Source organism: Brachypodium distachyon, chromosome 3 (genome assembly GCF_000005505.3).
Source record: "Brachypodium distachyon strain Bd21 chromosome 3, Brachypodium_distachyon_v3.0, whole genome shotgun sequence".
Lineage (NCBI taxonomy): Eukaryota > Viridiplantae > Streptophyta > Magnoliopsida > Poales > Poaceae > Brachypodium > Brachypodium distachyon.
Genome location: NC_016133.3, coordinates 96,395 through 110,130, shown reverse-complemented (window position 1 = coordinate 110,130; position 13,736 = coordinate 96,395). Strand labels below are relative to the sequence as shown.

The following is a 13,736-nucleotide window of genomic DNA, read 5'->3' as shown; positions in this document are numbered from 1 at the left end:
CAGTAGTACGACTAGCTAGGATTGGCGGAATACTGTGTGCGTGATGCCACTAGTACTACGAAAGCAAGCTGGACCAGCTAGCGCAAGCGAGCTGAGGCAAATATATATGAGTGCATTGGATCCATATATCGATCGTTTGCGTTGGACGATTGGGTAATATATTTATGGTGGATGGGATGCCAACCAATTAAAACTAATTGGCCTTTATATTCCTAGGGAGCATGTAATTAAGCTATATAGCTACCGTACGTGCGCGGCCGGTCCACATAAAGTCCGGTGCCGGCCACCATATATTAGCTGCTGACACCACGATATCTATCTATCTAGCTATATAGATCCAGATTCAGATCCAGCTAGCTGCATATATGCATGCAAGACATATGTATGTATATGCTATATTCCCAACTAAATTTTACTCCACTCGTAGTAAAAAACTAGCTCCTCCTGCTTGCCAAAAACTAATAAAATAATATGCACGTACGTTACGTATGTCAGGTCCCAACACATGCCGTGGAAAACGAAAATAAAGACTGAGTGCAATGCTTCTTTAATTGCCAAATGTGTATGTGACGCACGCCGATCGACTACTGAATAATGGGCGGGGATATATGGAACGGAAGATTAATCTTTGATGCATATATCTCATCTGTCTATATAATCTTTGATGGTACTCATCGAGAGATCTTTGTGCTTGGCCGCTGGAATCTAAAAAATATCATAACGATGAGAAACTTTGCTGGGCCTCCAGGACGCAAACTCGTTTTTCTTTCCCACCCGCACCATTCCAAGGCCTAAAAAGGAGGCCCAAGTCTAGTTCCTGAGCGTGTGAACAAGCAGGCCTAAAAAGGAGGCCCAAGTCTATATTCGAGGCCGTCACACAGATAGCTCACGTGGATTCTCTCTCTCAAAAAAAGGGTTAGCTCACGTGGATCTTCAAAAATCTTTCGAGGTTTGTTACTTGCCTTTTCTAATACAGTAGATTATTCACCAGAAGCATGAAGTAACGTGGATCTTCAAACCGCAGCTAGTAGGGTTTTCTTTTTCTTTTTGAGGAACCGCAGCTAGTAGTTAGTCTTTGGCCCGAGTGAAGATTGAAAAGAAGATACACACAAATTTTTTTATTTAGATATGACTTAGTGTATAGATGCATTTAAATTTAATCAAAATGGAGACATCTTTTGTTTAGGACGAAGAAATATTAAAATATGTTTAGAAACTAAAGGGAGAAAGTGCCAGGTCGTCTGTAAACGAGACATGTTTGCTACCATCGGCCGGTTCCTATGCTAGATTAGAAAATTGGTACTGGCTAGATATACGCTAGAGTACCTAAAAGGAGGGGAAAGAAGGAAAAGAAAGAAAGGTGGCTAGCAGCTGTGGGAGCAAGAGACTGTTCACCGTAGGCAGCCACTAGCCAGGTCACTCAGCCAGAGTGCAGCAAACATGTACAACAACATATGTGTGATTAAATGGAGCCAATGCGGAATGGACAGGCAGACATGACAGCTGCCGTCCTCTGCCTGCGCCAAATGTATACATATGCATGCGATGCAATGGAAGGTCGACACGTGGGCGTCCCTGCTCCGGTGGCAGGGGCACGTCATCAGCCCAGGATTCATGCAGAAAAGAAACAAAGTCCCCTGCCCGGTCAACATCACTACTCTGCCACGCTGCTGAGACCTGACCTTGTGCTGTGTTGTGCTGCATGCATCGCGGCCGCCCAAAAAACTTTATATTTTTCTTTTCTGCACGTTTCATGTTTTCCTAATTAATACACTTTGCAAATAGTTGTAAACAAAGACTGTTAAAAGGTCTTTTTTCTAGTACTACAACCCAAATAGGACTTTAGAGAGAGAGAGTCATCATATATGTTGCAACTTTGTTAACCTCGTCCGTGATATACATGTTGTTGCTTGAGAGAAAGAATACGTACTTAAGCTGCTGCTACCAGGTACTTCATTCTTTTCATAATTATTGTCCAAAATTTGTCTAAAATTAGTTATATATATTTTTTTTAAATGTCTAAATACATGTAATATTTCGATAAGAATTATGAAAAGAGTAATTAAGATCGAGGGGAGAGGGTACACATGCATGCACCGTACGTACTTAAAGGTATCGATGGACGCAACATAACATGTATAACCTGCCAGTACGAACGTGTGCGCAAGCAAAGATCGATATTCGATGCCAATGCCCAGTGTAGGTGTACTAGCATCCACTGTTACTATATATAGCTACTCCACTAGCTCGTCCATGCAAATGCAATGGTAGCTCCACGTACGTATAGTACGGATCTTGAAGCAGCGCTAGCAGAGTGGCCTGCGTACGTACGTATGCTGACGCAAAGACAAACACGTATGGGCAGCCATATATTGACTCGTCCAACAACTGTACTGTGCCTGATCGAATGGATTCTCTTGCATTGCCATGCCATGCTTCTCTCTGCAGCACAGCACAGCTTATTAATTGTACGTACTCCACTGTAGCCAAGCTAGCTGCCATGTACGTATATATGCACCTGCTTTAATTAATTTCTCCTCTCCCTCGATCGGCCTCTTTCATATACCGTCACCATCATGCATAGATATATAGTTTCTAGACTACTCCTATGGACCTAGCTATACTCCTGCAGACCTGCACGCCTTGAAGCAGCAGAGCAAGGAAAATACCCAATGGGCATATATAGTACAGCCTAGCAATAGCATAGCATGCGTGTGTATGATCTACTGTTTGTGTGCGTGCACGACCAGAAATGTATTTCATCTCTATATAGAGATACCAGCTAGACAGATAGATAGATATATCCAGATGCATGCAAATGGCAATATGGAGCTTGCCATACACATACATTCTCCTCCAGCTATATATGTAGAACGCGCACTGCCAAGCAAAATATGCTAGCTGCTACTCCATATATGGTCCATACCATACCCAAAAGGTGCAATGCAGTACGTACGTGCATATCCATCCATTCATCAATTTCTATATATACATGCATTCATATTGCGCCCCACCACCATCGGACCACCCTCCAGATTAATGCATGCGTGCGCCCTACCTACCTCAAAAATTACTAAATTGATCAGTATTAATTGCATTCCAAATTACTAAATTCAACATTTTCTCTTGCTATACGTGTATAGTTGGATATAGATGCATGCAAAATACACAAATAAACACATAATACTAACCATGGCGGCAATGCCTCCTTGCTCCACGCCGACCAAGCGAGTGGAATTTGTGCAACTGGTGTTGAATCAATGACTAGATGTCTTTTGGCGGCGTAGGAGACACTGCTGGAGATTGTTTTCATGGTGTTGGTCCTCTAATCTTGTATGCCCGACAAGTGTTTTCTCTTCCCTATTCATTTGGCTAACCCAGTTTTTGAGATCGGATCAATTCATGCACACATTGTCATGTGGCGTGACTATCTCTCATCAATCTTGTAAACTCTCGTTTTTTTTGGATAATATATTCAGGTGGTGGAGCCTCCCTCGTGATTACCGAAGAAAAAAAACACTTATATTCCTATGTTTTTCGTCAAACGGGCCCTAAATGATAGTCCACCAAGGAGTCGGCCATGCATATTTCGGGCTCAATCGGTTATTTAGCAGGATTTTTGCATGGTTTGAAACGTTAGGATTTTGTTCCTTTGTGTAGCGCTCGTTCCACAGGAAGAATATAGATGCTAGATTCCTACGATGATACCAAGCTGAACGAATTCCTAACGATGCTTAGCATCATGTGAGATCCCATGAAAAAAACTTAATTAATTAAAGTGTGCACGTCATCCCAATTGTCTATTTTTCTTATTCTGTTAAAATTCAGTAAACCGAATAAGCCGTTGAGACACTGGGATTGAGCAGAAGGACCTGCGGGCTGTGGCGCTGCTGTTGGGCAACAGTAGTAGCCAAGCAAGCTAGACAGTGTGCATGCTTAATGCTTTTGGTGGCTGTGGGCCCCGTCCAAAATCTTTGCTTTTGGAGTAGCAGAATAATTTTTATTCTTACAGTTGCATCCACAGTGGATGGATGGGTGGACACACGGTCTATAAAGAGACAGGGCGCCGGAGCTCTGTATGCTGCTTACGCGTGGACTGTCTTAATGTGCCATATACATATAGCTTAATACTACTAGGATCTATCGAGTGTTAGTTTGATCCAGAGAAGACAAGAGGAGATCGATCAGGCCGGGCAGGGCAGGGATGGAGGAGGAGGTGATCTGGAAGGACATGTCGTCCCTGTCCTCCACCCCGGTCGCCGGCCTGCAGCAGCACTACTACCTCAGCTCCCCGGCTCGCAGCTGCTTCCACCGGCCGCCGCCTCCCACGGCGCTCGCCCTCAGCTCCACGCTGGAGTTCACCTACCTCGGCTGCGCTGCTGCTACTGCTTCCAACTCCAGCTCCGGAGACGACGCCCAGCTCATGCCGCCCGCCGCCGACTTGGACGACATCCTCATCTCCTTCGCCGCCGCCTCCAATAATCACACCGGAGCTGGAAGTGCTAATAACAACAAGAGGAGTACTAGTGCTATCACTGCAGGCGGCGGGTGCGAGCGGCGTCAGCGGCGGATGATCAAGAACCGGGAGTCGGCGGCGCGGTCTCGGGCCCGGAAGCAGGCCTACACCAACGAGCTGGAGCTGGAGCTGGCCCAGCTCCGCCGCGACAACCAGATGCTCCTCAAGCGCCACCAAGACCTCAACGTTAGCTGCAATCGATCTCTGCTAATCATTTGCATTTCATCATTATTCATTTTTATACTCAAGACCAGAAGAGAATGCTAATTAATTCATTCATTCTTTGATTTGCTGCAGGCTCGATTGGCCATGGAGGCGCAAGTCCCCGACAGGTCCACACTCCAGAGGTGCCGCTCCGCCCCTGCACCATGACTCACTCCACAGAGTCCCTGCCCCGGCCGGCCATCAACACAATGTTAATTGCAGCTAGCTAGCTGTAGCTTCCACCATATAATTAGTAGCACTAATCATATGTATTATAGCTACCTAGCTAGGAGCTAATTAGCAGTACGTACGTTCTGAGTGGCTAGCTGATTAACCACATGCATGTAATGTGTGCAATGTATGTAATCTCCAGGGTCCTGCGCTGCGCCCGCGGCCTTAATTTTCTCGGAACAGCGCGAGACTCCAGTCTGTAGCATGTGTAGCTAGCCACATCGATCGACGCGACCAACCATATGTAATCTCCTTTAATTGCCAAGAATCGAAGATATATCACGCATCCTGGTTGATTCTTTCTTTTCTTTTTTTGCGAGTAGCAGCAGGCTGGCTTTTCTTTCTGTGGTGGTGGCTATCCTGCAGGCTGCAGTAGTGCAGCTTGTCCTTGTAGTTAAGCTAGCTATGGAAAGATGCATGTGGCCGGAATCCTATGTATACATGTCCTTTCCCATATGATATATGCAAAAGCACCTTTTCCCGTTAATTTCCTCAACTGTTTCTCTGTACGTTTGCTAGCTTTTCACAATAATGCAACCGAGCATATGCAAGCATGTTGCTCCTCTTCTGGCCAGATGCAATAATATCAGCTGCTACTGCTATTTATTCTTCTTTCTTTCACTTGCATGCACCATGTTTGTGCTACCCTATATAGGCATACATTTATAGACGGACATGGATCGACTATTATACTTCACCTAGTATTTATTTAGGGGCCGGCGACATTTGTCTGTAGCTTCTTTTAGCTAAATAAATGCACAAGACGTACATGATGATGACCGATTTTCAGTCTATGTACCCTAGATCAGATAGCTGGCCTTTGCAACGACTATGCACATCCATCCACCCATGCTTCTCTAACTAGTGCATGCGTGACTTCTCTCCATGGCCAGAGTTTTATCACAAACTCTAGAGAAATTAGTTTGTAAGTATCGTCGACAATATTGTGTGATGAGACGTGCGTTTCTATAATCAATAATTCTGAATATATAAATTGCATGATAAGAAGGTATCACTTCAAAGGGAATTTATTTGAAGAAGCTTACGACGATGATAATTAGATTGGCATTTAATTTTGCGCACTCAGGTCATGATCCAAAAGGGTTTTTGTGACTGATTGGATGTTGAAGAATTTGTTAGTGGAGGTATATAGAGTACGTAGGGGATCAAGATCAATGACCAGATCGATTGGGCCATGTAGTTTTGACCTATCAAGGGCGTGACAACAGGTGGACTTTTAATCTGGTTGTAGATCAATGCTTTGGTTAAGAAAGCCTAAACTATATATAGTGTACTAGAACTGATTAGAGGTCTAGCTAGCTTCCAGCATGCAAATGACAACCCTATAGATAATGACGTGGTTAACTAGATATTAAAACGACCTGGAGGCTTTTGCATCTATGATATTTATGAACATACAAACTACTATATACTTAACTGTTTTTGCTTTGTTTGACAGGAAGTGGAAGCTCCAAATGGAGTATAAACCGGCTTCTTTTTCTTTGCTGTAATTAGTGCTGTTGCACGGTTGATCGACACGCAATGCCACCTTTCCTTGTTCCCCTTCACATCATCAATCTATCGACCTATCTAGCTAGTACAGACACATCTTTTTTTTCTTCCTCTTTTCTTTTTCTGGTTGTGCGTGCAGAATATCTTCTCCTTTTCAGATTCCTCCCATCTATATATATATTTCCCGATTCCACTTTTATTCACTAACTTTGGTCAAACATAAATCAATTCCAAAACTGCTCATCACAGACTACTACTCTTCATAATAATACTAGTAATACACAGTATACAGCAAACTAGGAAGAACACAGCATGCATGATCGAATGCATATATGCAAAACAGACATCTCATCATTTCAGACATTAACAGTTAAACAGTCTAATGCCAGTCAGACTCGATTAATATCCTTGATTGGTCCGAGAGCTAGTCCCGCTTATACAAGGACAGGTATTTCAACTAACAGGCAAAAAATGGCTCTTGTCTAAACAGGCGCTCTTATTCTCCCAAATAAACAGATACTAACAATACAACTGGTGAACAAGAGTTCCCAACAAGTAATACACCACCAGATGGAACATCAGAAACATTCTCAATAGATGCCACCAAACTTTCAGATAGCCTCACAAGTAGAATCCCAAATACCTTGCAAACTTTGCCATATAAAAAACTTTCTGTTTCTAGGTTCGTTTCTCCAGTCTCCTTTCATGACCTTTTATCACCAGATTCCCTTCTAGGAGAACTAAAAATCCCAAAGCTTTTAGTCGAACCGGTATTAGCATGCTTACTATCAGATACACTATCTGTCTTCTTCAACTCAGACGTGGCAGGTTTTCGACTACTGAAGACACCCAAACTCCTGGCTGTTGAAGTAGGATTCCGTACATCACTGCCTACGGATTCAGTAGTCGGGTTCGATTGTTGGAATTGCCGTTGATTGTTATTCAACGGAATATGACTTCCTGTTTCATTTCTTCTTGGTTCTTGTGGTAATCTACCTTGGCTGAACCTTGGCAATGGCCGGTTAGGCTGTTCCAAAGGCCTTTGGTTGTCATTAAACCGATAGCGGTCTTCATTTCCGTCTCTTCTCGGGTCTTGTGGGGATCTACCTTGGTTGTCTCCTCCAATCTGCTGTCTTCGACTGGCATACCTGTTGGTTTCCCCAGGTGCCATATCTTGAGTAGTCTTGTCTTGCTTTTCCGTGTGAGGATTTCCACTCCTGGAACCAAGTCCACGTTCAGGTGAGTGTGGTCCCCCCTGACCAGGGTTAATTCTGCTTCCTACAGTATTCATCATGTTCTGTGCATTCTCACGGTTGTTGCCTGGGTTTGATTTCAACTCCCTTCTTAAGCCTCTATCCCGCCCTTCTTTTTGTGTGGAAGAGTCACGGGAGAGATAGGCGGCTGTGCTGTTCACACCATCAATTTCCAAACCATGTTCACTTGTCTCGTCCCCACTATCAGTAGCAGCTGCTGCTGATTCAGTGGCAGTGTTGCGGGGGGTGCCTTTGCCTGCATCTTCCATGGCCTTGCTAGCTTTCTTTCCACCTTTCTTTGTTGCAAACTTCACATGCCTGACAATAACATATGCATGCTTGGAGTCCAAATGTGGCCCACTTTCCACAATGCAGACATCTTGTATCTGTTGAATTGGTAAAATTGTAGAAAGAGCTGAACTTTTGTGAACAATATATTTTGAATATGTTACCAGGACCTCAGCAAGTCTTCAATTTAATTTAGTGATATTCAGTAAATGAAAAACAGGAAACAGCAAGGCATAAAGTGCTTACAAGTCCTAATAACCGAGATAGAGGTCCGCCTAAATCTTCTTCTTCGTTACCTGCGGGCATCGCCATGCACTGTCAAATAGAAACATCGTTTAGTTTTTTCACAGTTTTGTTTGAGAATTTAAGACAAGCGTATGAACATCAACATATATCTATCTATATATATTTAAAAAAAGCTATGAAGTTTTAATAGGTTCGAAAACAAAATACTTTAGCTTTCAAAGAAAAGAAAACGAAAAGAAAATACTTCAGGTTACGTATTGTTGCTTCAAGTGGACAAAAAGGGAGAACATATTATTCTCCATGCACAATTAGATCCAACACAAATAATTATTGCTCAAACTGGATGTGAGACAACTGGGGTTCTCCTAAGGCAACGGCAAGACAGAAAGTTCCTCCTGAATAATAAACAACGTCATGCCTAGTACCATTTTATAGGTACAAAAAGAAACTGCCCACATACTACAATCACATACAAGCCATATCATCCGGGTAGAATAAAATGACCACAACTCCACTCCAGTTAGGAATCAACCTAGACTCAACATAGGATGTAAGACTCCGTACACAACCCAAATTTCAGATGGCACCTTCCCCTCAACCATGGACGCTTTCAGGGCTCCAACAACATTCCTGTCGGGAATATCGGAGTATGCATGGCCTACGGATCATATTGCTTGGTGCAAACGTCGAAACGTGAGGAACAATGTACTTAAGAGCCTATGTCGGGCCGCTGTAAGTCAAAACAGCTCTCATAATCATTGGTTCAAGTCTTCAAGATCCACAAAAGCTCCCCTAAACTATTTCATACTATTTGGATTCCCTTTTCCCCAGATGTAGGGTTTCCTTGGGGATTGCCCAGTAAACACCAAAACACGCATATAAGGCTACTGCTCTATTAGCAGCTCATAATGCAAATAAAGTAGGAAAGAGAAAGAATCGGCAATTCCACGTGTTCCAGTTCCTAGAGGTGTCATCCATAGAGAAAAAAGCTGAAAGGGAATGCAAGCCCAGGCTTACCTTCACCCTGTAACCACGCTCCATTAGTCTGGTAATTGCATCTGCTTTCACCTTCAAGTCTTTTATTTCCTGCAAGCAATAATGTATGTTCTTCAACAACTATACGTGCCAGTGCCACCAGATCTTTTAGAAAATGGATAATCTCAACAGCTGGAAACAAGCATGGGAGGTCTAAGCAAAGCTCATATTCCAGCTACACAGAAGCAATCAAGCATGCATTCTACATCTGAACAAAAATGTTATCTTGACCTGTGAATATGTACTAGAATTTCTTATTGTTAGTCAGCTTTCACATTATCTGGACCTGTCCTGAAGAGCCCCGATCATGATATCCTTAACAGAACCTCGCAACTTTCACATTATCTTGACCTGTCCTGACAAAAGCGCTTGATTCGTTTTATTTGTTTATGAATATAATTTGTAATTTTTTTTCATAATTCTGCGCAAAAGGGCCTCCATTCAGTTAATTGAACTGAAGGGCAAGCCTCTGATTTTTCTGTTCTGTAATGCAACCTGCGATTATAAGCCTCTGAATATACCATACATATGAACACAAATAGAACAACCTGCAATTCAAGCCTCTTCAAACCTATCATGTATGTCTCATGTGAACTCATCCACCCTGAGCCTGAACTTCAATTAACAATGATTTCAACACATTTCTGACAATAACAATGATTTCATCAGAGGCTGGCCCTTCAGTTCAATTAACTGAATGGAGGCCTTTTTGCGTAGAATTATGAAAAAAAATACAATTATATTCATAAACAAATGAAACGAATCAAGCACTCTTGTCAGGACAGGTCAAGATAATGTGAAAGCTGCAAGGTTCCGTTAAGATATCATGATCGGGGCTCTTCAGGACAGGTCAAGATAATGTGAAAGCTGATTAACAATAAGAAATTCTAGTACATATTCACCTGGAAATTCTAATCTGAACAAAAATGTTATGATGATTGATGAAACATCAATTATTCCTACCAGGTTGCAGCTACAAGCAAATTCTACAGTTTTCCCTTCACATAGTAATCAAACACGCATTCTAGTATATCAGAACGTTCTCTTCATTTTGAGAAACAGAACAAACAATATATGATAGAACACTTCACATTAGTGCCAAGATGATAGGCTGCAATGAACAAAGAATGACAATAAAGAAAACTTACTGTTTTGCCCTTAAATCGCACTTCTTTATTCTCTCCACCACGCAAGACAATAGCAGACTGTAGAAAATCAGATAGAACACAAGTTGAGAGATATGATATGATATTGTCATTGAGATGTGAAGTCAGAGCCCATTAGAGGTGCACATTGCTATGACGTACGGAAAAGTACTACAAGCATGGAAGGAGATATTAATATTCCGGTTAGCACTCTTTTCCCTTTCTTAGTGTTCAAGAGTACATTTATCAATTATCATAGCCGTTACTTTTTTAAAAGCACCTAGATATTTCTGTTTTGGGGCATAACAGTCAGTTGAAAGCATAATTTTTATCACGCAACCCAGTGTGCCTAGATATGGCAGAAAATTGGTTCCGGCTACTTTGACGCAGTGAACAAAAGACCCTTGAGGAACAAATGTCCCTAGAAAGTACATCTAGTGTATATTTTACTGAGCTGGACATAATATGGCTATAGCTCTCCACCTGACTAGATGTTGTTTTCATGTTAAGCCTAGAGTTCATCTGTGTCTTGTAAAAGATATTATCATTGTTACGGAAACATGGCTTTCTGTAAACATTTCGACTCAACTCCAGCGGTGATGGGGCAGCAAATTAACTGAGCAAGTAGTATACACACCTTAGTTTTCAAGCGTTCTTTCTCTTTGACATCTTTGTTATACCTCTCTTTGTGGAAGTCCATGATTTTGCAGACAGGAGGGTCTGATTTCCTATGGACCTGCAGGAAAAGATATAAGCGTGGAAAATAAAATAGATGGTGCACCCATCCTTCCTTGGACACGCTTCACTTGGTTAAGTGGAGAGGAAAATGTGGTGTACCTCAACCAAGTCCATGCCCATCCTGGCGGCTAGCTGAAGAGCTTCATGCCTGGGGACAACATCATGGCCTGCAAATAAGAAATAAAGCATGAGCGTTGGAGATGCTGTGAATGGAGAAGGAAGGGTGATGTAGAAGAGAGTACCTTGGTCGGTGACGAGCCTGAGGAAGGGGGCGGTGATGTCGTTGTTGATCCTGGGACCGGCGGCATCGTCGTCTTCGTCCTTGGTGTTTTTCTTGACATGTTGAGGCGGAGCGGCGAAGGGTCGGCAGGGGGAGAGGGCGGCGAGCGGGCGGCGGAAGGACGGCGGGGGCGCGGAGGGGGTAGGAGGCGACGGGGCGGTACGGCAGAGGAGCGGGTAGTAGGCTTGGGAGCGAACGGCGAGGGACCCGATGGCGCGGCGGAGCGCCATGATGGGATCCGATGGGACGGCCTCCGCTCGGCGGCGGCGGCGGAGCAAAGGGGGCGACGACGAGACGAGTAGCCTGTATCTGTTATTGGACCGGACCTAGCGAGAAGAAGAAGAAGAAGAAAGACCATTTACTTACTCCTGAGGCCTCAATAGCCCGGCCCAAGCCCATTACTGTTTTTCTCGAATAAGGCCTCCATTTAGGCCAACTTCTTCGAGCCGCACACAAATGCCCTTTTTACTGAATTACCCTCCCACCAAGCTCCATACCACGTCCAAATTGGATTCGTCTATTCTGAACACGCACCCCCATTCCCCATTCATCCATGAGATCACGAAGAACAACCTCTAGGGTTTCGTCGGGCCGTTCCGGCCACCGGCGGCAGCTTCCTCTCCCACCGCGCAGCTGCTATCTCCCATTTGCCCTGCGCCAACCTCCTCGCCGGCCCTCTGCTTCTAATCCCGGTGTTGAACCGCCCCCCTCCAGCGAGAGCCTACGCTGGTTGTCGGAGGCGGGCCAGGAGGGCAGTTCCACAGCGCATATGCCTCCGTAAAGCTGGATCTTCGGGCCATGGAAGGAGCTGGCGGTGGAGAACGTGACGAGTCCCCAAAGCTAATCTTGTTGTTACTTGACTGCTGCTTTTGATTTTGGGATCAATAGTACTATCCGACATGAGCAAGTTAGAATGCACCAGCAGCTACTTTGTTTGAATGGAGACGAATCGACCATGGACAAATGATTTGTTTTTCTTTTTGAGGGATTTTTTTTAGAGGTGGACCGGTGATTTGCTAGTACGACTATTACCGATCTATTTTTAGAGGGAGACTAATGATTTGTTAAGATAGAATATGTATTTTTTAACATACTCTATTAATTAGTACTTCCTCCGTCCCACGATAAGTGACTTTCTATTACATGTATCTAGACATTTTTAGACATAGATACGTTCATATTTAGACAAATTTGAGTCACTTAATATGAGACGGAGGGAGTACTTTATATGTGATTCGAAACTCTTAAACGACGAATTTACATTTAAAACGATACCGTCAGCATTATACCCAATATAAATAATTACAAGGTCATTCACGTCATTTCAGAACATTACAGCTGCCACTGCAGCCGCAGAAACAAACAGACATCAGGCAGTTCCAACCTTCTAGCCGTAGCTGGCAGCCACAGCTGATTCTGAGAGCTACATCCGTAGAATCTGCAGCCCAAATAAACACAACCTAAAAACACCAAAATCTGAAGCAAAAGTCCAAACAAACACTGCCGAAGAAGAGAGAAGGAGCGAGGTTGGCAGCTACTAGAGCAGCAACGCTGGCATGATGCTGAACCGTCAATTTGGAGTTTAGTTTACTTTATTAATTCATCTGAGAATAAACAAATTCCTGCCTGGGATCCGATCGATCCATACATGGTCCGCTGACAAGGAATTGATCCAAGAAATTCAGCTCCACGGATGGAGTGCCAATCAACCATGTAAACGCAAGATCCCATCCTGCCGGGCTCGATCCTCTTTCTCTTTCTCTCTAAACGCTATGGAGTAGTACCTAGCTGTTGCTGTTGCTGTTGCTGTTCCTGTTCCTATCGGCTCATACATACATATGCGTCCAAATTAAACTCTGTTGGCAGCCATGACGACATGGATGGCAACGCAGCTATCTGCAGATGTGTGTGTGTGTGTGTGTTATTACTGCTCAGCTAGTAGAGTATAAAATATTATATATAACAACGACAACCCTTATTACAGCAGCAAGCTAGTGGGGCAATACTAATCATAATGTTCCTTGGATTTTTGCTCAGAAACATTGCTCCACAGCTCACTACTTGCAAGCTAGTACACTCTTTGTATGTATCCCAAGTGGAAAATTTCTTTGGCCAATTCATATCATACTTATATCCAACCAAACATGACTCTCGTGCTCTCAATAAGAGTCTAGTGACACTTACTTAACCCCCAACTCAACATCTGTAGCCATCAAAGGGTTTTTTAAAACATTATCATTTTCCCCCCTTCAATAAGCATGATACGAATTGGCCAGATGAAAACGATG

The 13,736-nt window shown here is 43.4% G+C and overlaps 2 protein-coding genes across 2 annotated transcripts; one reads left to right on the top strand and one right to left on the bottom strand.

Moving 5' to 3' along the window:
* The first annotated feature begins 3,885 nt into the window (after positions 1-3,885).
* Positions 3,886-5,438, top strand: LOC100834723 (protein FD). Its single transcript, XM_003573157.3, has 2 exons — positions 3,886-4,702; positions 4,814-5,438. Exons 1-2 carry the CDS (start codon positions 4,205-4,207, stop codon positions 4,886-4,888), a joined length of 573 nt encoding a protein of 190 aa, XP_003573205.1. The 5' UTR covers positions 3,886-4,204; the 3' UTR covers positions 4,889-5,438.
* A 1,354-nt stretch (positions 5,439-6,792) lies between these two features.
* Positions 6,793-11,776, bottom strand: LOC100844078 (translation initiation factor IF3-1, mitochondrial). The gene is made up of 7 exons (XM_003570711.4): positions 11,411-11,776; positions 11,268-11,335; positions 11,068-11,166; positions 10,434-10,490; positions 9,268-9,336; positions 8,251-8,319; positions 6,793-8,102 (listed from the first exon to the last, which is right to left on the bottom strand). Exons 1-7 carry the CDS (start codon positions 11,676-11,678, stop codon positions 7,167-7,169), a joined length of 1,566 nt encoding a protein of 521 aa, XP_003570759.1. The 5' UTR covers positions 11,679-11,776; the 3' UTR covers positions 6,793-7,166.
* Between the last annotated feature and the right edge of the window lie 1,960 nt (positions 11,777-13,736).

Coding starts and splice junctions, on each gene's coding strand:
- LOC100844078 (XM_003570711.4), bottom strand. CDS start 11,678: ATGGCGCTCCGCCGCGCCATCGGGTCCCTCGCCGTTCGCTCCCAAGCC. Junction 11,167..11,267: donor TGGGCATGGACTTGGTTGAG/GTACACCACATT, acceptor CTTTTCCTGCAG/GTCCATAGGAAATCAGACCC. Junction 9,337..10,433: donor TGCGATTTAAGGGCAAAACA/GTAAGTTTTCTT, acceptor TATTGCTTGCAG/GAAATAAAAGACTTGAAGGT.
- LOC100834723 (XM_003573157.3), top strand. CDS start 4,205: ATGGAGGAGGAGGTGATCTGGAAGGACATGTCGTCCCTGTCCTCCACC. Junction 4,703..4,813: donor AGCGCCACCAAGACCTCAAC/GTTAGCTGCAAT, acceptor GATTTGCTGCAG/GCTCGATTGGCCATGGAGGC.